Genomic DNA, 24,325 nt, shown 5'->3' with positions numbered 1-24,325 from the left:
AATTGAACTCTACAGTAAATTTTTATAAAATGCATTGCCATACAACAATCAAGATTCTACGTGCATTTTTAACAGTTCCAAAACAGAAAAAACATGAGCAACGTTAAAACATGTTCCGATTTCTTCAAAAAGATGAACATTACTGGCAGATGGCATAATTGGAAAAGTAATATATTTCCATGCTGTAAACTTCAAATTCAGTAGACGTACCAACAGTCTCTTGTGCACCTCTGCCCTAAGCCCTGGTCTACACTACGAGTTTAGGTCGAATTTAGCAGCATTAGATGGATTTAACCCTGCACCCCGTCCACACGACGAAGCCATTTTTGTCGACTTAAAGGGCTCTTAAAATCAATTTCTGTATTCCTCCCGGACGAGGGGATTAGCGCTAAAATCGACATTGTTGGGTTGAATTCGGGGTAGTGTCGACGGAATTCGATGGTATTGGCCTCCAGGAGCTATCCCAGAGTGCTCTATTGTGACCGCTCTGGACAGCACTTTGAACTCAGATGCACTAGCCAGGTACACAGGAAAAGCCCTGGGAACTTTTGAATTTCATTTCCTGTTTGGCCAGCGTGGCGAACTCAGCAGCACAAGTGACCATGCAGTCCCCCCAGAATGTTTCTACGCTCCCCCATCATCTCCGTCCCTGAGGTTATCGCAGATTAGAAGGCAAAAAAAAATGCACTCGCGATGACATGTTTTCCGAGCTCACGCAGTCCTCCCGCACTGATAGGGCACAGCGTAATGCATGGAGGCATTCAGTGGCAGAGGCCAGGAAAGAATTGCTGTGTTTGCTTAACGGCAAAGGTATCATGCCTCGCTAGCGATCCTGCCCGAGCCAGGTCGCTGTGTCACATGCACTCCGCGCTGTGTCAGCCTCAGACGGGGGCATGACCGCTTTGTGAGCAGGAAGGCCATAGCTATAGACATTGCATTAGGTAGCTTCTGTAGCTAGAGAAAAAATTCCTGTGCATTTGGCAAAGTCTGTGGCAAAAAAAGAGAAGCCCCGTAGTGTAGTGGTTATCACGTTCACCTAACACGCGAAAGCCCCTTAGTGTAGTGGTGATCACGTTCACCTAACACACGAAATGTCCCTGGTTCAAAACCGGGCGGAAACAGGTCACTGTTCCTTTTTCTGACTCCCCTTCTGCATTTTTAGTCTTAGAACAGACCGCGCTGTGAAATTTTACTTTGAATTATATCAATTATGAGTTAAATAATATGGAAGCTCTCTCTAAGTTATAGTCCTGGGTTCCTTACCCTTTCAGCTGCTCTGATAAATTAACATTTTTGTTGGGGGCAGGGGGAAATTTTCATGAAGCCTTTATAGGGACTAAATGCTTTCTAGGACACTGAAATAATCTTAACATGGTCCATAGAGTGCAATCCTTCGTTCTGGATTTGTCATTCCACAAGTTGAACTGCTCCTTACTACTGTCCAGGTTTCATGAGCCATGGGAGCAAGAGGCAGGCTGGGGTAGGTGCGACCACGTGGTAATGCCGTCTGGGAGAGCAGCCTGAGACAGAAGCCTCCAGCTCGCATGATATTCCAGGCAGGACTGAATCTCCATGAGACAAAACTTAAAGAAGAGTCACTTGCATTCGGTGCTCTAAGAGGAGGATAGCCATGTTTGTCCAGGCACCCTGATCGACCTCACTGAGGTCTGCCAGCTGAGCGGGACCCCTGGCTGGCAGGAGCCGGCGGATGGAGCCCCAGACCGGCAGCGGGCTGAGCGGCTCAGCCCACTTCCAGTCTGGGGCTCCATCCGTCGGCCCCGCTCAGCCCGCTGTCTGCCTCAGGTTCCGATCATCCAGGCAGGCAGCAGGCTGAGCGGGTCCGGCAGACGGGACCCCAGACAAAAGGCGCAAAACGATTGTCTGCCACTGCTTTCACGGAAGGGGGGGGGGCGGGGGCCTGACGACATGTACCCAAAACCACCCGCGACAAAGTTTTTACCCCATCAGGCATTGGGAGCTTAACCCAGAATTCCAATGGGCAGTGGAGACTGCAGGAACTGTGGGATAGTTACCCACAGTGCACCGCTCTGTAAGTCGATGCTAGCCATGGTAGTGAGGACGCACTCCGCCGACTTAATGCGCTTCATGTGGACATACGCAATAGACTGTATAAAATCGAATTCTAAAAAATCGACTTCTATAAAATTGACCTAATTTCATACTGTAGACATACCCTCAGATCCCATTAGTTACTTTAATGTGAAATAGACAGAAATTCCTACCCCAAAAATATTTCCATCCTTTAGGAAGTGTGTATAATTATTTAACTTGCATTTTAATGCTGAAATTCCTTCACACACTAAAAAGAGTAATTTATATATAGGATCCAGAACACAGAATCATGTAAGTTAGTACAGTATGTCATTTTGTCTATTCCAGGCTGGAGCAGACTTGCCCCTGTGCTACACTGGATGGTGCTTTAGCCACTCTATTTTAAATGTCTCTGATGGGATTCCAATCCCAAACATCTACCTCCAATTTGTCTCTTATAAAATACCATTCCTAGAACTGACAGAAAGATCAGATCAAATCAAAGTCTTCTTCTCTTTCTGGTCCACACCAGTGTTCAACACATGATGCATCAAATAAAAATTAAAAACCCCATAATTCACTGAAGCTAATTCTTGCAATGCTATACATCATGGAAATAGTTGTACTTGGTCCTAAAGATGATTAGTTAACATCATGAAGAGCTGTGTAACACTACTGGCACAGCCTGTAATTCTGTACCTGTGTTTTGATGTCAACATTATTCAGATATTTTTTAAAAATCCAGCCACACCATTACTCTCTCTATGACTTCCTGAAACACAGGGTATGTCTTCACTGCATTTTAAAATGCACAAAAGGGAGTTTCAGAGCCCTGGTCTGTCTACAGACTTGGGTTTGTGCCACTGCACTAAAAACAGATGTGTAGACATTCAGGCTCGGGCTGGAGGTTGGGCTCTGAATTCTGAGCAAGGGGGTGGGTTTCAAAGCCTGAGCTGAACTGCAGCCTGAGCCCAAGTACACCTCTACCCCAATATAACGCTGTCCTCGGGAGCCAAAAAAATCTTACCATGTTATAGGTGAAACTGCATTATATCGAACTTGCTTTGATCCGCTGGAGCGCGCAGCCCCGTCCCCTGGAGCGCTGCTTTACCGCGTTATATCAGGTTGCGTTATATCGGGGTAGAGGTGTATAGAAACCGAAGCTCTTTGAGCCCCACTACCACAGGTTTTAAAATGCAATGTAAACATACCCATAGCTGCATAGGATGAGTATATGCTTACAATAACACACACACACAGAGCTATATTCAAAGAACATTAAAGTTGCAAAATCAAACACTCAAAAGTTATGAAATACCAGGATTAAGGTTGCTCTTGCCCAATTGCATACATGTGTTATGATAACAATGAGGAGTCTGGTGGCACCTTAAAGACTAACAGATTTATTTGAGCATAAGCATTCGTGGGTAAAAAACCCACTTCTTCAGATGCATGGAGTGAAAATTACAGATACAGGCATAAATATATATTGGCACATGAAGAGAAGGGAGTTACCTTACAAGTGGAGAACCAATGTTGAAGGCCAATTTAGTCAGGGTGGATGTTGTCCACTCCCAATAATTGATGATGTGTCAATACCAAGAGAGGGAAAATTGCTTTTGTAGTGAGCCAGCCACTCCCAGTCCCTATTCAAGCCGAATTGATGGTGTTAAGTTTGCAAATGAATTGTAGCTCAGCAGTTTCTCTTTGAAGACTGTTTGAAGTTTTTTTGTTGAAGAATGGCTACTTTTACATCTACTATTGAGTGTTCAGGGAGATTGAAGTGTTCTCCTACTGGCTTTTGTATGTTACCATTCCTGATGTCTGATTTGTGTCCATTTATCCTTTTACATCGAGACTGTCTGGTTTGGCCAACGTACATGGCAGAGGGGCATTGCTGACACATATCACATTAGTAGATGTGCAGGTGAATGAGCCTCTGATGGTGTGGCTGGGTCCTACGATGGTGTTGCTAGATGGTGTTATGATATAACCTTTAATTAAATCATCATATACTATTTTTTCTACAGGACCCCTGCCTTATTCAGCATACTGGAAGAACAGTGCTCACTTAATGAGCAGCTATCCAATATTTTTTTTTATCCTTGTGGTTCAATGTGTGGCTCCAGGACTTATTTACTGCACATCACCAAACCCTGAATACAAAATTATTTATGTCCCCAGGGGCATTTCTATGGCGATTTCAACTTAATAATTTAGTTCTTTACAAACATTAATCAATTTATCTTCACAAAACCCCAAGTGCTGGGGGCTGTGGTTGTTGAGAGCACAAGAGAGACAGTCTTTCTGCTCTCAGTTCTGGTTCAGGGCATTATAGCAGCCCCCTGAAGAACAGGAGCAATTGCAGGGAAAGTCCTCCTCAGTCTCTGCAGCCCTGGGTTGAAGCATGTGTAATGACCACCATCTTGTCTGACATAGCAGGGACTGAACTGGAGACTTCCAGAGACAAAGCATGAGCTGCTACAGTTTGAACTAAAAAGCCACAGTTCTCTAGGTGTGGGATGTAACAACTCATGTCCTCTGCAGATTGGCACAGAAGCAGGACCAGTTACACTCACCAGTCAATGACATATGCTCAGTGGGAATGACACTGTGCCATCTGATCAGCACAAAGAGCTTGGAGGGGATGGCCACATTCAATGAAAATGGACTCTTCAGGGAATTTAGTTGCCAAATTCTATCAAGTTTCTACTGAGCATGTCTGAGCTGAATTTTTTCAGAGGCTTATAATAATAGCTTATAAATTATAATACTTTTAATAAGGATGGCAAAGAGCATGTCCTTGACAACAGGACAATTTCTTTCCAAATTTCAAGACCCTTAGTCCAAATCATAGAGACACTAGATGCTCAATGAAAGTTTGACAGTCTAGATATTCTGGGTCACCCACATAATTCTTCTGGTAATCAGAAGTTTAGTTAGACCTCATTCACCCTATTTCTTTTTGTAGAAAGATACAAGAAAACATGACCTTTATACATTTGGATTATACTTTTGGGGATAGTACAGGCTCCCCCCAAGTTAAGACACAGCCTGTTAATGTTGTTTCACGTGTCAGTTTGCATCTTGACAGGTCTTTTTTGCATTACAACAACTGTGTTAAGGCAGGGCCACAGACAGTAAAATCTTTATGGCATAAACGTGTTTTCAGCTTGGGTGTTGCAACCAGATCCAGGGAAGGTCAGTGTTACTCTCTTTCTTTAGGGCTATGTAGGAGGGGAATCGCGAGTCTTTTTTTCTGTTGTAACACGAGGGCACAGTAGGGAACAACCATTGGCAAAGGCGCTCTGTATTTCTGCATTTTCCACAGCCCTGACCACGTTGTCAGTGGCTAACAAGTAACAACAGGGAAGCTGTACAAGTAACTGCCTTATGCGGCAGCCTTTGGCCCTAAGGGGCCCTCCGATAACGCGCCCCAAAGGCACGGGTCGCAGGTCTGCTCCTGCCGCGGTAGGGCCACGCCTCCTGCACGCAGCCAGTTTGCGTTGGTTGCTGACCAGGGCACGTCGAACAGCCCCGGTGCCTGCGAGGCCCCTACCCCAGGGAGCAACGGCTGCAGCCCGGCGCCCTCGCGGCCCCCGCCCCTGATACAAGCGGTGGCTGCAGCTCCGGCCCCGCACGGCGGGCGCGGCCAGCGGAGCGGGAGACGTGACCCGCCCGGTCCCCGGACTCACCCAGCACCAGCCGGGCCACGTCGGACGGCAGCAGCATGGCCCCGCGCGGGGCTGGGCACGGCAGCGGCGGCCCCCGGGAGCGTAGCCAACCAGCCCCGCGACCTCCGACTGCCAAGGCGCGGAATCGGAAACTGGGAGCCACCGTCCGCCCCGCCCAATTCCTTCCGCCGGAAGTAAGCGCGCTTCCGCTTCCGGGTCTGCACCAGGCAAGGAGTGATGGAGAGGCGCATGCGTATTCGCCTCTCTTAGACTCTTGCCCTGGGGCACCTCGCGTTCGTGGAGGCAGCGTGGGGACTGGGGACACCGCGTGCGGTAACTGACTCCGGGTGGCGGTTGTAGCCCAGCGGGGGGAGGAGTCGGGTGCGCCAAGCCTCGAGTCTGAGCTCAGATTCTGGGGCTGCCTTGGTACCCGGGTCCTACCGGCAGCGCAGTCCGGGCTCTCCTGGCATCCCCGGCCACCTCACACACCTGTCTCCCTGCGCCCCTTCCCCCGGCCTCCTCACACACCTGTCTCCCTGCGCCCCTTCCCCGGCCACCTCACACACCTGTCTCCCTGCGTCCCTTCCCCGGCCTCCTCACACACCTGTCTCCCTGCGCCCACCGCCCCGGATCTGGGGGTCCCCAGCCGCCTCACAGCCATCTCCCTGCCCCGCCCCCCCTCGGCCACCTTACAGCCGTCTCCCTGCCCCTCGCCGCCCCCCCCCCCCCCCGGCCACCTCACAGCCATCTCCCCCGGCCACCTCACAACTGTCTCCCTGCCCCGACCCCCCCATGGCCACCTCACAGTCGTCTCCCTGCCCCCCGCCACCTCATAGCCGTCTCTCCCTCTGCCTCTCCCCCCTCCCCCCCCCCGGCCACCTCACAGCTGTCTCCACTCCTGGCGTATCTCCCCCAGACCTGGGGTCTTTCCACCCCCAGCAGCCTCACACCTATCTCTCTCCCACCCTACCCCTGGCTGGGCCTCCATTCCTGGCCACCTCACAGCCATCTCCACTCCTGGCCACCTCACACCTATCTCCCTGCCACCACCCCAGCCACCTCACATCCTCCTGTCCCTTCACATTCACCCCCCCCCCCTGCCTTCACATCCTCCCACCTCTTTCCCAGACCTGGGAGGTTCCCTGCATCCCCAGCTGCCTCACATCCTCCTGCTTCCCACTTGGTCCTGTGGCCCTCCCTGGCTGCCTCACACCCTCTTCCTCTTAGCTGGTGGTGTCACCCTTAGTTGTGTGGATTTGGGTGTCGTTTTCCCTCACCTTTCAGTTCTTCCATGCAGTGCCATGTGTATTTGAACACGGCACCATGGAGACCCAGGTTTGTCCTTCAGGAACATCTGTGTCAGATATGTGCAGTTCACAATAAAATGTGTTTTCATAGAATCATAGAAGATTAGGATTGGAAGAGACCTCAGGAGGTCATCTAGTACAACCCCTGCTCAAAGCAGGACCAACTAAATCATCCCAGCCAGGGCTTTTTCAAGCCGGGCCTTAAAAACCTCTAAGGATGGAGATTCCACCACCTCCCTAGGTAACCCATTCCAGTGCTTCACTGCCCTCCTAGTGAAATAGTGTTTCCTAATTTCCAACCTAGACCTCCCCCACTGCAACTTGAGACCATTGCTCCTTGTTCTGTCATCTGCTACCACGGAACACAGCCAAGCTCCATCCTCTTTGGAACCCCCCTTCAGATAGTTGAAGGCTGCTATCAAATCCTCCCTCACTCTTCTCTTCTGCAGACTAAATAAAACCAGTTCCCTCAGGCTCTCCTCATAAGTCATGTTCCCTAGCTCCCTGATCATTTTCATTATCTTCCGCTGTACTCTCTCCAATTTGTCCACATCCTTTCTGTAGTGGGGGGCCCAAAGCTGGATGCAATACTCCAGATGTGGCCTCACCAGTGCCAAATAGAGGGGAATAATCACTTCCCTCGGTCTGCTGAAAATGGTCCTACTAATGCAGCCCAATATGCCGTTGGCCTTCTTGGCAATAAGGGCACACTGCTGATTCATATCCAGCTTCTCATCTACTGTAATCCCCAGGTCCTTTTCTGCAGAACAGTTGCTTAGCCAGTCGGTCCCCAGCCTGTAGCAGTGCATGAGATTCTTTTGTCCTAAGTGCAGGACTCTGCATTTGTCCTTGTTGAACCTCATCAGATTTCTTTTGGCCCAGTTCTCCAATTTGTCTAGGTCACTCTGGACCCTATCCCTACCCTCTAGCCCAGGCCTGCACAACTCGTAAAGTGGCGAGGGCCATATTACTCCAAAGAAAACAGCTGAGGGCCGAAACCCGCCGAGCGCCGCCAACCCCCCCCCAGCGCCACCCATCCCCCCCCAAAACACAACACCCCCCCGCGCCACCCGCCCCACAGAAACAACCCCCCCCAGCACCGCTGAAACACCCCCCGCCTCGCGCCACTTGCCCCGCGGAAACAAACCCTCCTTCCCCAGCGCCGCCCCACCAAAACAGCAGTATTGAACCTCGGTAATATGTTATAGCGGGCCCCTAAGGTAGTATAATTAAGGTAAAAGAAAAATGTCTTTTTGCTAGAAGTAGAATAAGATCTTCCCCCCACTTCATAATCAATTGCCCTGTTGAATGAAGGAGGTGTGAATGAGGAAGGCATGGAAGGCAGACACCTCCAGACAGCTGCAACCTTTGGAGAGGGCAGGGCCAGCTCTAGGATTTTTGCCGCCCCAAGCAAAAAAATTTTGGGGCACCTCCCCTTTTTTTTTCGTGCCCCTCTGCCCCCGGCCCCCCCCCCCAACTCCACCCCTTCCGAACCCCTTCCCCAAATCCCCAGCCCCGCATCCTCCCCCGGCGTGCTGCATTTCTCCCCCCCATTGCTTCCTGCGGGCCCCCTGTGATCTCCCGCCCTAGCTCACCTCCGCTCCGCCTGCTCCCCCGGGCTTGCCGCCGCTCCGCTTCTCCCCCCTCCCTCTCAGGTGAGGGAGGGCAGAGAAGCGGAGCAGCGGCGCGTTCAGGGGAGCAGGCGGAGCAGAGGTGAGCTAGGGTGGGGGGGCGCAGGAAGTAATGGGCGGGTAGAGGAACCGCTCCCCGCTCCAGCTCACCTCCGCTCCACCACCTCCCCCAAGCGCCTGCCGCTCGGCTTCTCCTCCCTCCCAGCCTTGCTGCGCGAAATAGCAGTTTCGCACGTGGCAAGCCTGGGAGGGAGGGGGGAGAAGCGGAGTGGCGGCACGTTCAGGGGAGCAGGCGGAGCGGAGGTGAGCTAGGGTGGGGGGGCGCAGGAAGTAATGGGGGGGGGTAGAGGAACCACTCCCCGCTCCAGCTCACCTCCGCTGCCTCCCCCGAGCGCCCCGCCGCTTGGCTTCTCCTCCCTCCCAGTCTTGCTGCGCGAAACAGCTGTTTCACGCGCGGCAAGCCTGGGAGGGAGGGTGGAGAAGCGGAGCGGCGGCAGCGTGCTCGGGAGCAGGCGGAGGCGGAGCGGAGGTGAGCTGAGGCGGCGAGGGCACTTTTTCCCCATGCCCTGGAGTCGGTACCTATGATGGCCGCCCCTAGAAATGTGCCGCCCCTAGAAATGTGCCGCCCCAAGCATCTGCTTGTTTTGCTGGTGCCTGGAGCCGGCCCTGGGAGAGGGGATGGGAGCCAGATCAGATCAGTAGAATAGGTCAGCCACCGACTCACCACTCGCCTCCTCAGCCCCCCACCCCACCTGCCCCCCCGCCACTGCCCGCCCACTCGCCTCCTCAGCCCCCCCTTCCCCCGTCACCGGATCACCTGCCCCCCCGCCACTGCCCGCCCACTCGCCTCCTCAGCCCTCCACCCGCCCGGCTCGCCTACTCATTCCCCGCCACTGCCTGCCCGCTCGCCTACTCAGCCCCCGTCCCGCACCCGCCGCTTGCCTACTCGCCCCCCCCCGCGGGCCGCACAGTGAGCCCATCTACTCAACCCCCGTGGGCTGCACAGTGAGCCCACGCGGGCCGCATGCGGCCCCCGGGCCGCATGTTGTGCAGGCTTGCTCTAGCCTATCTACCTCTCCCCCGCAGCTTAATGTCACCTGCGAACTTGCTGAGGGTGCAAACCATCCCATCATCCAGATCATTAATAGATGTTGAACAAAACTAGCCCCAGGATCGACCCCTGGGGCATGCCACTTGATACCAGCTGCCAACTAGACATCGAGCTGTTGATCACTACCCGTTGAGCCCGACAATCTAGCCAGCTTTCTATCCACTTTATAGTCCATTCATCCAATGCATACTTTTTTAACTTGTGGCAAGAATACTGTGGGAGACCGTATCGAAAGCTTTGCTAAAGTCCAGATATATCACGTCCACTGCTTTCCCCATATCCATAGAGCTAGTTATCTCATCATAGAAGGCAATCAGGTTGGTCAGGCATGACTTGCCCTTGATGAATCCATGTTGACTGTTCCTGATCACCTTCCTCTCCTCCAAGTGCTTCAAAATGGTTTTACTTGAGGACCTGCTCCATGATTTTTCCAGGGACTGAGGTGAGGCTGACTGGTCTGTAGTTCCCTGGTTCTCCTTCTTCCCTTTTTAAAAGATGGGCACTATATTTGCCTTTTTCCAATTGTCCGGGACCTCTCCCGATCACCACGAGTTTTCAAAGATAATGGCCAATGGCTCTGCAATCACATCAGCCAATTCCCTCAGCACCCTCGGATGCATTAGACCTGGACCCAGGGACTTGTGCATGTCCAGCTTTTCTAAATAGTCCTTAACTTGTTCTTTCACCACTGAGGGCTGCTCACCTCCTCCCCATGCTGTGTTGTCCAGGACAGCAGTGTGGGAGCTGACCTTGTCTGTGTAGACCGAGGCAAAAAAAGCATTGAGTACTTCAGGTTTTTCCACATCATCTGTCACTAGGTTGCCTTCCCCATTCATTAAGGGTCTCACACTTTCCCTGACCTTTTTCTTGTTGCTAACATACCTGTAGAAATCCTTCTTGTTACCCTTCACATCCCTTGCTAGATGCAACTCCAGTTGTTTTGGCCTTCCTGATTACACCTCTTCATGCTCGAGCAATATTTTTATACTCCTCCCTAACCATTAATCCTGCGGGATCAAGCTGGGATCTGAGAATTAAGCTGGGTTTTTTCCCCTCCCATGACCATGGTCTCTAATAAAGCTTCTGCAGGTCAAACTAGACTCCCAATTACACTGATGCAAATCCTTCCTTTCAGGGAGGTTATACAGGTAAAACTGAGAACAGATTTGCCCTTGCACTCGGAATTTAGTTCTGTTCATGCACAGAACCACAACAGAATTGAGCTCACTATGCTGTAGTTGGGCTGGTGTGGAGGTTGGGAGCTTAGCAAGTAAAAAGCGCTAAAAACCTATATTTGTTACTGGAGGAAGCAGAATGCATTCTGAATTCAAAACAAGGAGCAGATCCGATGCGTGTTCACTAGCCCACCACCACCAAAGCATATGGACACTGCTTAAGTATTTAAAATAAAATAAAAAAATGTTTCTGGCTCTCTTTCTTCCTGCCCTATAGGACAAAGAGACTGATTTGTTTATTAGGTTTTCTAATGTATAGCATACATATGAAAACTTTATTGTGGGACTGCTAACTTGAAGAAATTACTTTTGCATTCTTATGGCACATAAGCACATGTTCCATGCAAATCTAGGGTACCCACTATGACACATGAAAGATCACATTGTCTACTGGCCAAATGCTTGATGATAACACCTATACATGTACACAGCCATCGCATTCCTTGTTTTTCTAGTCTCTTTGATAGATAGAAATAGCTTATTGCTAGGGCCCTATCAAATTCATGGTCCATTTTGGTCAATTTCATGGTCATAGGATTTAAAAAATAATAAATTTCATGATTTCAGCTATTTAAATCTGAAATTTCACGGTGTTGTATTTGTAGGGGTCCTGACCCAAAAAGGAGTTGGGGGGGGGGGAAGAGCAGGGTCGCAATACTGCTACCTTTACTTCTGCTCTGCTGCTGACGGCGGTGCTGCCTGAAGAGCTGGGCAGCTGGAGAGCAGCGGCTGCTGGCCGGGAGTCCAGCTCTGAAGGCAGAGCAGCCTCCAGCAGCAGCACAGAAGTAAGGATGGTATGGTATTGCCACCCTTACCTCTGCGCTGCTGCCTGCAGAACTGGGCCCTCAGTCAGCCGCCATCACTCTCCGGCCGCCCAGCTCTGAAGGCAGCAGCGAAGAAGTAAGGATGGCATGGATATGGTATTGCCATTCTGCTGCGCTGCTGCTGCTGGCAGGGTGCTGCCTTCAGCGCTGGGCACCTGGCCAACAGCCGCTGTTCTCCAGCCACCCAGCTCTGAAGGCAGCGCAGAAGTGAGGATGGCAATATCGTGACCCCCCCCTAAAATAACCTTGTGACCCCCCCTGCAACTCCCTTTTGGGTCAGGACCCCCAATTTGAGAAACGCTGGTCTCCTCCTGTGAAAACGTATAGTATAGAGTAAAAGCACACACAAGACCAGATTTCACAGGGGGGGAGACAAGATTTCACGGTCCATGATGCAATTTTCATGGCTGTGAATTTGGTAGGGCCCTATTTATTGCTCAAGTTCACTGGCAACAGGAACCTAGGGTGGTGCAACTTTATTTGTAGCCTCAGGTTACAGGAAAAGGTCAGTCAAAGGTTGAATTTTAGGACTCTCTTTTAGCTTGCATACACCTCTGTTCTAATGCATTCTTTGTTTTGAGTCTTCCTTGTTTAAGTCAATGTGAGAAAATTATTACTGATCAATCTGATACTAGGCAGCATCTGGTTTTACGATTTCTACAGATTCTTTTAGACTTGTGCCTGTTTTTTTTTTAAGTAGTGTACAAATATTAAACATGAAACATCTCAAAGGATAAAATGTAAGTTTTGTTTATCAAATCAAAACAATTGCAAAGTGAGAGGCTGTTTGAAAGAGTATTTGTCAGGTCTTGCTTTATCTGAACAAACTGTTTTTCTGTTCCAGCTAGTATTAAGTGGTGTGTTAGAGTTTCTTTCTAGTAATTCTTAATTTCTGTTTATTACATATTAAATATAGTAATGAGCTTAGCATAATGCTAAATATGAGGCAGAGTATTTAAATGCCAGGAAATTCCAAGTTACACTGTGTTTTCTAAATTCATTCTTTTTCTAAATCTAAATTTCTAAATCTTTTTTAAAAACAGGTCTTTCTTAAACCGAAGACCAATGAAAACGTGTTCGTGGTTTTTAAAAAAACATTCCAATAGTAAAAATTGCCTTCAAACAAATATTCCCTGCAGTTTTTGTAATCTAAACATTGCTTCATTAAGAACTTCAAACAAAAATTGACAATAAATAAAAGTGAAATTGTTTAAAGACTAAATGCATTTTCATTGCCTAAATTCAGGAGATAAAAAGTAAACAAACAGCATAAATAGTGAAACATAACTTGGATTTTCATAGTTGTTTCAATAATCTGCGATATTGTGATATTCATACAGACGCTCCCTGGGTTATGTAAACCCGATTTACGCAAATCCACACTTAAGGAAAAAGTTCCGTAAGCTAGAAAGGTTTTTTTTTTTTTTTTTGCGTAATGGTCGGGTATATGTTCCCGACTTACGCAAAATTCGAGTTACGCAAGGCGTTCTGGAATGGAACACTTGCATAAGTCGGGGAGCGTCTGTATTAGTAGCAAGAAGTTTGTTTACATGTGACTTAAATTGACAATGCCTTTTCAAAGTTTTTCTACTGCAATGTTATGATTGCTACATTGCACTTCCTGTATATTTTACAATAAGTATTAGGAACATAGGAATTGCCATAGTGGACTAGGCCTGAGTCCCTGTAGTCCACTATTATGTCTCTGAACAGTGATCATTCAGAGAAGAGTGCAAGAAACTCTGTGGTGGACAATTACGGAATAACATGGCCATAAGGGGAGTAGAGTTGAGAAAATAATTGATTTTTGTTGCTAGCTTCCATTATTTAGTGGTTGGTTTATGCTCAGAAGCATGAGGGTTATATCATTTTTTAAAACCTATGTAATATAATTGGACTTTCGCATTATCCATGTAAATGCCTAACCTGTAAGAGATCGTAGCTTGAACATATTAAGGGAAAGCTTGGAGAAAAGAGTTTTGCATTTCATTCTGAAAGTGGTTGGTTCTGTGATAATTCCTGAGGGAGTGAGTTCCATAATCTAATCTGACTTTTGGAAGTTCTGCCTCCTCTATTGGTTAAAGATTTCATTATTATAGTACAATATAGCTGTCATGGCAGCTCATGATCATAGAGGGAGAGACAGAGACTATGTCTTGGGAAGCTAGGGCCAACAGTATGGAGGGCTTTGAATATCAGGACAGAGACCATGAATTGGATGCTGTATTTATCAGGAGCCAGTGCAGAGTGGAGCACTAAGGTGATGTGTTCATCAGTGACTCATGTTACCTAATCGAAAGCTGCTGAATGGCCTGGTTAAATTGTCAGAATCCAACAAAATGTGTTTTAATACACCCATATGTAAGGTTATACAGCTGGGAAAAAGGAATGCAAATTATTTCTACAGGATTGGAGAAGCTGTTGGAAAGCAGTGACTCAGAGAAGGTCGTAGGTGTCATTGTGGATAATTGCCTCAACATGATGTAATGCTGTGGCAAAAAGAATGAATGCAATCCTTGGATGTATAAAAAGTGGACTATTAAGTAGAAATAAGGAAGTGTTCTTGCCTCTGTACTTAGCATTGCTAATATATAATAATAAATGGAGATATACCTATCTCATAGAGCTGGAAGGGACTGTGAAAGGTCATTGAGTGCAGCCCCCTGCCTTCACTAGCAGGACCAAATACTGATTTTGCCCCAGATCCCTAAGTGGTCCCTTCAAGGATTGAACTCACAACCCTGGGTTTAGCAGGCCAATGCTCAAACTACTGAGCTATCCCTCCCCCCCAAGATTGCTACTATTATATTGTCTAGTTTTGGTGTCCACACTTCAAGAAGGATGTGGAAATATGGGACAGAGTTCAAAGGAAGGCCATAAAAATGATCCAGGGGCTGGAAAAGAAGTCTGATGGTTTGAGGTGTAAGGAACTCAACTTCAGAGCTGAGCATTTTTTTGTTATTGAATATTTAATTTGCTGGAAAATGCATTTGTGAGAGGCACCAAAACTTTGTGAATTTGGGTGAAATTCAGCAATTTTTTTTTGCCCCCCAAAACCTTGAATTTTTTTCAGAAATGTCAAAACAAAACATTTTAGCATTTTCTAAACTACCCATTTCAATATATTTTTTTAAAATATCAACATTTTCAAAACATTTTGTTTGACCCAACCAAAATTTTTCTACTTTTTTGTTTTGTGAGAAAAACATAATTCAGTTTCAATTTGAAATGAATATGTGGCTCATGAAGGCCAGGACAGTGTTAATAGGATGGAACACAATATTCTGGCTATTCACAGAGGGAGATGGGCATTTTTTCCTGCCATGGCTACTTGGGCATCCTGTGGTATTGAGTCCAAAAGGACCCCGAGGCTGCAAATTTAACAGTCTGGCAGTAGATGCTCTTGATAGAGGGGGATGTTATAGGGGAGGAAAGTTTTTTCAAAATGGTTCCCTTTTCCTGCCAGCACTACCTTAGTCTTGCCTTGGCTGAGCTTTAAATGGCTTCTGATTTTGGGCTGAGTGCTGAGAGATGGAGCTATTTGTGTCATCCAAAAGAGCTGTAGAGCTAGGAGTCATCTGTTCACTGTTGATGCTTTGGTCTGTGTTGTCTGCCCAGCTCTCACTTCTCTATATGTCAGGGCAGAAGTCAGAGAGTATGTCTACGGAACAAAGAGAAACTCACAGCTGGCCCATGCTAGCCAACTTGGGCTGTGGGGCCAGGGCCGGTGCAAGGATGTTTCGCGCCCTAGGCGAAACTTCCATCTTGTGCCCTCCACGAGCCTTGCGGCAGCTCCCCGCCCCCCCCCCCCCTGAGGCGCCTCCCCCACGGCAGCTTCCCACCCACGCCCTCCGGCCTGAGGCGCCTCCCCCGTGGCAGCTCCCCCCCGCCCGGGGAGCCATGCGGCAGCTCCCCACCCCAGCTCACCTCTGCTCCGCCCCCTCCCCGAGCCCTGCGGCAGCTCCCCACCCTCCCCGCCCTGAGGCACCCCCCCGTGGCAGCTCCCCACCCCACCCCCCCACCCTGAGGCGCTCCCCCCTGCCCGGGGAGCCGTGCGGCAGCTCCCCACCCCAGCTCACCTCTGCTCCGCCTCCTCCCCGAGCACGCCGTCTCTGCTCCACTTCTCCCACCTCCCAGGCTTGCGGCGCCAATCAGCTGTTTGGCGCCGCAAGCCTTGGAGGGAGAGAAGCAGAGCGGGGCGGCGTACTCAGGGAAGGAGGCGGAGCAGAGGTGAGCTGGGGCAGGGAGCGGTTCCCCTGCGTGCCGTCCCCCCCCCCACACTTGCTGCAGGCGGCCCTCCACGCGCCCTCCTGCCCCAGCTCCCTCCGCCGAAATTCCGATGACGACCGGGGCAGCCGAAGATCCGGCCACCGCAGTCGCCGCCGAAGAAAATGCCGCCCTCCAAATGCTAGCGCCCTAGGCAACCGCCTAGGTCGCCTAATGGGTTGCACCGGCCCTGTGTGGGGCTGTTTCATTGCTGTGTAGACTTCTGTGGTCTGGCTAAGAGCCTGAGCTCTGGGACCCTCCCGCCTGCAGGGCTCCAGCCTGTGCCAGAAGTCTACACAGTAATGAGACAGCCGTGCAGCCCAAGCCCCGTGAGCCAGAGTCAGCTGGCAGGGCTAGCCGCAGGTTTTTTTTTTTGCTGTGTAAACATACTCACAGTCATATGAGGTGGCCCTCGTTGTTGTCAATTGTTCCATAACAACTACTTGTGAGAATGTTTTACTTTCTTGTAATGAGACTATTTCTGATTCTACTTGTCTTGTTCTTGATGGCCCACAAGACCAATTCAGGTGCTGGTGATCCTCTCTGTGAAATAAAACATAAATTTTAAAAATACCTATGCATGTAAGACAGGATGGCCACAATTATGAACTGAAAGCAACTAAAATATCAGAACACTTCAGGTAACATTTTTTAAAAAGACTTAAAATTGAAGCTAGAATCCCACTTTGCATTACATTTCTCATCTTTTAAGCAGGTTGGCTAGCTACAGTAGTAAGGCAGTTTATTTCATAATTAGCATACTGGTTGTCTTTACTTCCATTTACAGATGCAAACTATTTATCTGCTGCTAAGCTGAACCATGAGTCTTGTGCTACATGAGCTGCTTGTTTGCTGCCGTCAACTTGAAAATGACAAAATTACAGAGCGAAGGGTAATTAAAATCCCTTTTTTGTATGTAAAAGAGTGGAGTGGATGCATAATAAATAACCTTTTTCCTGAAATACATTTTCAGAAAGAAGTTGAAAAATTCAAACGTCTCATCCGTGATTCTGAAACAATTAACCAACTGGATCGTAATTCTGACTCTAAACAAGGAAAACAACTGAACTGGGATGCTGTATTTAGGTATCATTTTTGTCTAAATTGCCATCTTTCTCACTATACAAAACAGCACTGTTTTGTTTCATAGATTACCAGGTCAACACCAATATTTTTCCTAGATCTGCAGATTGGATTCAGAATCTTATCTGTCTGTCTGTAAATAAGAAATGTCTTAAAAGATTATTTTAAATTTACATATTTTTAAAGATAGTCACAAAAAGTGAAATGGCTCAGTGTAACAGTTACCAGTTGCAGAGGATACTAAGGCCTGGTCACACCATGCTTCAGTGCTAGCGGAAACTTGACTAAATAAGGTTGATTGCAAGTGTAGTTATTGTTAGTCACCTGTTCAGATTTTATCTTACAGTAAGTACTAACTTTACGTTACTTTTTTCTAATAAATATTTTCAGTTTGTGTCCAGCTTTCAATTTGTAGTTCTTTGAACACACATATATATATATATATATATACAGAGAGAGAGAGAGAGAGAGAGAGAGAGAGAGTATGGATTATACATATGATGTAGATATCTTATTAGAAACCTATGTTTTTAATCAGTCCTTTGAACTAGGGTAGCTGAATTGTGGCTCATGGGCCAAAGGAGTCATACTGTATGGTCTGTGGAGGCTCTCATATTTAATATGGAATCTGTTCTTACTCCTGAGGGAATTTTGCACCAAAAAATTAAAAATTCTGTGCCAGAAAAATAAAAAGTCTGTGCACAATATTTTAAAATTCTGCAATTTTTTTGTCAATAAATAAATGTAGAGGCTCCAGCATGGCAATGGGGAGCACAGGCCTCTGGCTGCACGGAGTTGGGAGATCACCAGGCAGCCCCCACCCCGGGACATGGACTTGGCAATGAGGCTGCACAAGGCAAGGGCCGGGCTGCCCCAGAAACACCCTGGGGCCCTACCTCTCTGCGCCAGCTGCACCAGGTGTGGGCAGGCAGGCTTAGCTTGGCAGGATCCAAGTGTAGAGGAGCTTATTGGGGGTGGGATCCAAGTGTGGGGTGAAAAAGTTCTGTGTGGGGCAATCTGGGTGTGTGCAGCTCAGTGGAGGGTCTGGGAGCAGGGAGGATCTAGACGCCCAGGGGCTCGTTGGGAGGGTTCTGTGTGCAGGGGCAATGGGACTCTGCAGGAGGGTCTAGGTGAAGGTAGTTGGGACCCAGCAGGGTGTCTGGGTGTGGGGGGATGGGGCTCAGTGGGGGAGTCCGGGTGCTGGGGAGCGGGGCTTAGTGGGGTGGAGGACTGGGTGCATATGGTTGGGGCTCAGTGGGGTGGGGGTCCAGGTGCAGACTGCTCATCGGGATGGTCCAGGTGCCTAGAGGGTGGGGCTTGTCAGGGTGCGGGTTCGAGTGTGGGGAGCTTAACAGGGGGTGGTCTGGGTGAAGGGGTCGGGCTTTGGGGGGGGGTCGGGTGCAGGAGGGGCAGCCTACATGGGGGGGTCTGGATGCACAGGGATTGGGTGTTTGGGAGAGTAGCTCCCGTACAGTGACCCCTCCCCCCATGGCTGAGGAGTGTTGGGGGCAGGAAGCGGGGGGGGGGGGGAGGGTGCAGAGCCAGGGGAGATTTCTAGGGGTAGGTCTGCCTTGGCCTGCCACTCTATGCAAGGGAAGTGCGCTTCTCCCCCACCTCCAGCCCAGCTGGGGCTAGCAGTTGAGCCCAGCACAGGGTAGGAGCCACCAGCCGGGTCGTCCCCAGCCCTGGGTGGGGCTGGAGCTAGCCGGCACAGAGCTCAGCGGGGGGTCTCGGGGGATCTGGATGCATGGGGGTTGGGTGGACGGGGAGTGGGTCTGACCAGGCACTGGCGGGGGATCCCCAGCCACCTGTGATTTACCTCTCCACTGGCTGCTCCGGGTGCCCGAAACTATGTACCCATGCTGCTGGGAAGGGGCGCGTGACCACTCTTGTGACTTCCTTTTGCTTCCCTGTCAGAAAATCATTTTTCTGCTGGGAAGCAAATAAATTTGTGGGGGACATGAATTCTGCGCGTGCACAGTGGTGCAGAATTCCCCTAGGACTACTGTTCTATATATTCTGCGGGTTGCATCTTAATCTTCCATTGAGAGGAAAATGGAGCATAGCATGATGTGCTAGTCGTTATATATAAGTGGCACTTCCATATTAAAAATCCGTGTCTGAAGTCTGCTTCTATACATACATACTTCTAAACTATACATTTAAATTAAGCTTCAGGTGTATTTCTACCATGTAATATAACAATCAAAAAGATATTTATATTATTATCTTTTGTTACTTTTGCTATGACTAACACAAAAAGGGTTTATGCTAGAAGAAAACAAAGATGCAGATACTAAACCAAGTAAATATTGCAGATCAGAAAATCAGTGATGTAATTATGAAAAACTTGAACATACACTTGTAGTACATCTAATACAAACTAATAGTCTATTTACACTACATATTCACTCTGTTATATGAGACTGTTCTCAGAACAGTACATGATTAGCCACCTCTTTCCCCCTCCATTAAAATTAATAGAAGTCATGCATCTTTTTCAAGGAATAATTTTAAAATATTCAATCAAAAACATGTTGTGGAGTCTGATATGAAGCTCATTTATTTAGAAAGAATTCAAGTTTTCTTCATTATGAACAATAAACAGTACTTTTTAATATTCTGTGCTATAGTAATTATACATATTTGTTGTAACATGAATAATAGATGCATATCAGTATAATTTTCCTTTTAATCACTTACTTTATGCTCAGCACTAAACAAATTTTAGAAGAAGATAGACTTCTTACCCCAGGTAGCTTAAAATCTAAATAGATAAAATAATTCAGACACAAAATGTACTAGATAATCAGTTCTTGTCACTATCTGCTAGCTATTTCCATTAGATTTACACCAGTAATATATACCTGTGTTTATTAATTGTTTCAGAACCAACATTGCTAAACTGGTGCCTGGATTTTAAGTTTCAACAAACAATGTTTACCCATTTTATTTTAATCAGTAGCCTGGTTCTGACAAATACCCATTTTGCATTTTTGAAGGTTTCTGCAGAAATACATCCTGAAAGAAACTGACAGTATCAGATTGGCAAAACCAAATGTATCTGCCTCAACACAAGCTTCCAGGCAGAAAAAGATGCAAGAGATCAGCGGTTTGGTCAAATACTTCATTAGATGTGCTAATAAAAGTTAGTAATTTATATATCCACATATAATTATAGATCTTTTACTGCTTTACTGTCAGTTTCAACTGTTTACTCTGAACCAGGTATGACACGCTATTTTAAAATATTCAAGGACCACGGTTATAAATTAGTGCTTATTTTTCTTGAATGTCCCAGTGAACCTTTTTCATTGGTGTTAGAAGTTATAGATGCAAAATTTGTATTAGTTCATCTCCGTGGCAGTATAGAATTGTTTCTTCACCTGCAGTGTACTTGTAGTGCTTTGTATAGTCTACTTGTTTACTGAGCACTTACGGTGTGGACTGTGCTTGTACAAAGCATAGAGGAAAACATGATTTGAGGCAGAATTTTCAAGTGATAAGGTTTCTGCCAATTTTCTTGGGAAGCTATTCAATAACCCAAGTACCCTCACCAGCAGGCAAGTTTTGCTGACAGCCTGAATTGTCTTTTTATGAATTCTATCCCATTTCTCCTAGTTATACCTCTGGACAGTCCTAGACAATTCCTCATCTTTCAAATACCTCTAAAAGGGTCTGTTGACCACTTAGTTATCATCTAACAAAATGATGTAGTTCTGTTCATCTTTCCTCATCAGTTAAGCTCTCCAAAGTAAAATATTTGTCTCACACTGTCTATAGTCCCTCCAATTTGTTTACATCTTTCTCGTATTGAGAAGCCCGAAACTGAACCCAGTATTCAAGTACAGACTCACCAGAGCCTTGTAGATGGGGACTATCACTTCTCTGCAGCCCAAAATCACATTTAGCTTTTTGCTGCCAGGTTGCATTGGAAGCTCATCCACTTCGGTTGCATCATCATCCTTATGTTTCTTTCAGCATAACTGCTCTCCAAGTTTCTTCCCTCCATTAAATGTTGAGACTCCTATATGTGTTAGCACAGTGGTTCTCAACCAGGGATCTGAGGCCCCCTAGGGGGCCGCAAGCAGGTTTCAAGGGGGCCGCCAAAATAAACCAGAGAGCAGGGCCAGCGTTAAGAGTCACTGGGGCCCAGGAAAAAAGCCAGAGCCCGAGTCCCACTGTGCGGGGCTGAAGCCCGAACCCTGCCGCATGGAGCTTTAGCCAAAGTCCAAGCAACATAGCTTTGTGGGGCCCCTTGTGGCCTGGGGCCCCGGGCAATTGCCCTGCTAGCTACCTCCTAACGCACGCCCTGGCTTTTAATCTACTTGATATGCAGAAAAACTTGTTGTGGCACAGGTGAGCCATGGAGGTTTTATAACATGTGGCCGGGGGGGGGGGGGGGGGGGGGCTCGGAAAGAAAAAGGTTGAGAACCCCTGTGTTAGCATGCATTTTTTCAGCTGAATATCACTTTCATTTCATGCTAATATTCTAAAATCTCAGAATCCCTTTGTGTTATTTCTCTGTTCATTGGTGTGTGTGAATGTAACCAATGTATGGCTTATCCCTTTTTTCAGATCACCACAGTCTTTTAGGTAAATTCATTATTAGAAAGGGTTTCTTTAAAAACAAGGGCATTAACAAAAACAGATAGAAATTGCAATGTGATCGGTCATATACAGAGAACATGCTATATGTGCATTATTCCTAATATTTCCAAAAAAACCCAGACTTTCAAATATTTGTTGGTAGTGGAAGAATACAATGGGAGGAAATATACTGTAACTGAGATAAATATGGTAATGTTCAGATTTTATGAATTCACTAATTCCAATCTTGGCTTCATTATTCAATACTTGGTTTAATTAAAAAGCCAATGTTTGTACCTCCTGCTATTTTCTGCATAGGAGCACCCAGATTAAAATGTCAGGAGCTTCTGAATTATGTCATGGACATAGTGAAAGATACATCAAGTTGTGCTATTTATGGAGCTGACTGTAGTAGCATACTACTAAAGGATGTTCTTTCAGTGAGGAAATACTGGTGTGAGATATCTAAGCAACAGTGGTCAGGTTAGTATATAACACTTCTATTTCAATAATGTCTATTTACAAACATGTATTTCCTAGTATAGAAATGTGTTTAGGCATATTATTGTTATTTACTGTTTATTATTATTATTATTATTATTTATTTGTATTTCAGTAGCACTAAGAGGCCCTGTTGTATGAGGCACTGTACAAATATATAGTAAGAAATAGCCTCTACCCAAAGACCTTACAATTTAAATAGACAAGACAAAGGGGCAGGGGTGGATATTACGGTATTATTCCTCTATTATTATCTGTTATTCCATGTAGGTTAACTTTGTGTACTGGGAACAATGACTCAATCAAATCAATTTTAATGTCCAGTTTATTATTGAGACTATATTGGCTGGTGTGGTTCATGTATTACCAGTGAGTATTATTACCTGTATTATGGTAATATCCAAAGATCTCAACCATGTGCAGATCCCATTGTGCTAGGCCCTGTGCAGACATATAGTAAGGGACAGGCCAGAAGAACTTCTAAGAAGACCAAAAAATAAAAGCTGAAGAGATGGGGAATATGATAGAACATAAAAGCAGTGCTCCATGACATTTGACACATGAAAGATGGAGGAGGGGACATCATAATTTCTGAATTAACACAAAAGTGCTGCCCATGGCAGCCCCTCAACCTGCTCATGATCAGTTGGCAGATTTATTATAAGCACCACAGAAGAAGTGGATCTTGAAAGATTTGAAGGAGAGGATGGGGGTGGATATTGCATGCATAAATGTAGAAGAAATTGCAGAAACAATTGCACTACTGGGAAAGTGCCTTGGGGTTGGACATGTCGTACTTGAGAAAAGCACTACGTAAAATCATATTCTGAGCTGTAGCTTGAAGGAAATTGCTGTAATTTCAGACAAAAAAGACAAAACAAAGACTTGGGATTGTTGATTTACTCCATCCAACAGATGCTTTTGGTCTTGTTTTGATAAAAAAATATTCACACACAGATATTGCTCCAGCTGGCCGCCTGGGGACCACGACCCAGGGCTGTGGACCGCAGCTGCTCCAGCCGGCCAGGGACCACTGCTCCAGCTGGTTGGGGACCGTGGACCATGTCTGCTCCGGCTGGCCCCCTCAGGGACTGCTGCCTGGGGCGGTGGACCACGGCTGTTCCTGCCACCCTGGGACTGCTGCTGGGGGCTGCCGAAGCAGTGGCTGGTGTGGCTGACCTGGGGGCCACCTGAGCAGCTGGCCCCGGAGCCAGCTGCTTGGTCACGGAAAGTCACGGAATCTGTGACTTCCGCCACCTCTGTGACAGACATGGGGCCCTAATTATAATGCATATGCACAAGAGGGCTGAATTAAAGGTGCACAGGCAACCTTAATTCTGGCATTTCCTAACTTTGAGTTCTAGACTTTGCAACTTTAATAATATCCTTTTAACATATTTTATACGTATAATAATATAATTGTGATTTCTTTAGCAGGCTCTTGAAGTTGCTATTCTGCAGTTGCCAAATTCCAGTTAGTGATGCGATGTAGAGCCTTGCACAGATACAAAATTCATATCCGCAGAGCTGCAGGGCTCCACCAGGAACCGCAGTAGCGAAAGCAGCATGATTGTACCATCCCCAGGCCTGTCCCCAGCCCCAGGACACACAGACCGCTGCATGGAAGGGACTCCTGTCCGGGAGAGTGTGAGCCACTAGCACACGCTAGCATGACCAGGGACAGCTGCCAGTGAGCCTGGTACTCGCCCCAGTGGGCAGGGCTGGGAGCAGGGCTGGGGGTGGTACAGCTATGCCAGAGGAGCTACCTGCGCGGGGCGCTGGCTCCGGTAGAGCCCTGCAGCTCTGCGGATATCCGCATCCACGGATATAAATTTTGTGTCTGCGCAGGGTACTACTGAGATGTCCCTGTACGTTTTAGTACTGATCTCTAAAGCTCTTTTTATATATCCTCTCCTACAAGATATAAAAATAATGCTGATACAGTGTAACATTTTCAAAGCTCTACGAAGTATTAGTTTAATAATTACCTATTAAATAAAAATATTAGAAAATGGAGAAAAACAAAATTCAATAGTACCTAATACACTTTT

General features: G+C 47.3%; 2 protein-coding genes across 2 annotated transcripts in view; one reads left to right on the top strand and one right to left on the bottom strand.

The window, feature by feature from the left end:
- LOC135883245 (protein NPAT) overlaps positions 1–5,784 on the bottom strand; it is a 35,209-nt gene extending 29,425 nt beyond the window's left edge. The window contains exon 1 of the mRNA XM_065410260.1: positions 5,748–5,784. Coding sequence (XP_065266332.1) covers positions 5,748–5,784 — 37 coding nt within the window. The remainder of the gene's footprint in view (positions 1–5,747) is intronic.
- Positions 5,785–5,995: 211 nt separating this feature from the next.
- ATM (ATM serine/threonine kinase) overlaps positions 5,996–24,325 on the top strand; it is a 105,717-nt gene continuing 87,387 nt past the window's right edge. Inside the window, exons 1-5 of the mRNA XM_065405114.1 lie at positions 5,996–6,059; positions 16,888–16,992; positions 17,074–17,186; positions 20,186–20,331; positions 22,092–22,256. Coding sequence (XP_065261186.1) covers positions 16,921–16,992; positions 17,074–17,186; positions 20,186–20,331; positions 22,092–22,256 — 496 coding nt within the window. The 5' untranslated portion in view covers positions 5,996–6,059; positions 16,888–16,920. The remainder of the gene's footprint in view (positions 6,060–16,887; positions 16,993–17,073; positions 17,187–20,185; positions 20,332–22,091; positions 22,257–24,325) is intronic.

Source organism: Emys orbicularis, chromosome 1 (genome assembly GCF_028017835.1).
Source record: "Emys orbicularis isolate rEmyOrb1 chromosome 1, rEmyOrb1.hap1, whole genome shotgun sequence".
Taxonomy (NCBI): Eukaryota; Metazoa; Chordata; order Testudines; family Emydidae; genus Emys; species Emys orbicularis.
This window is presented reverse-complemented; position numbering and strand designations above follow the sequence as displayed.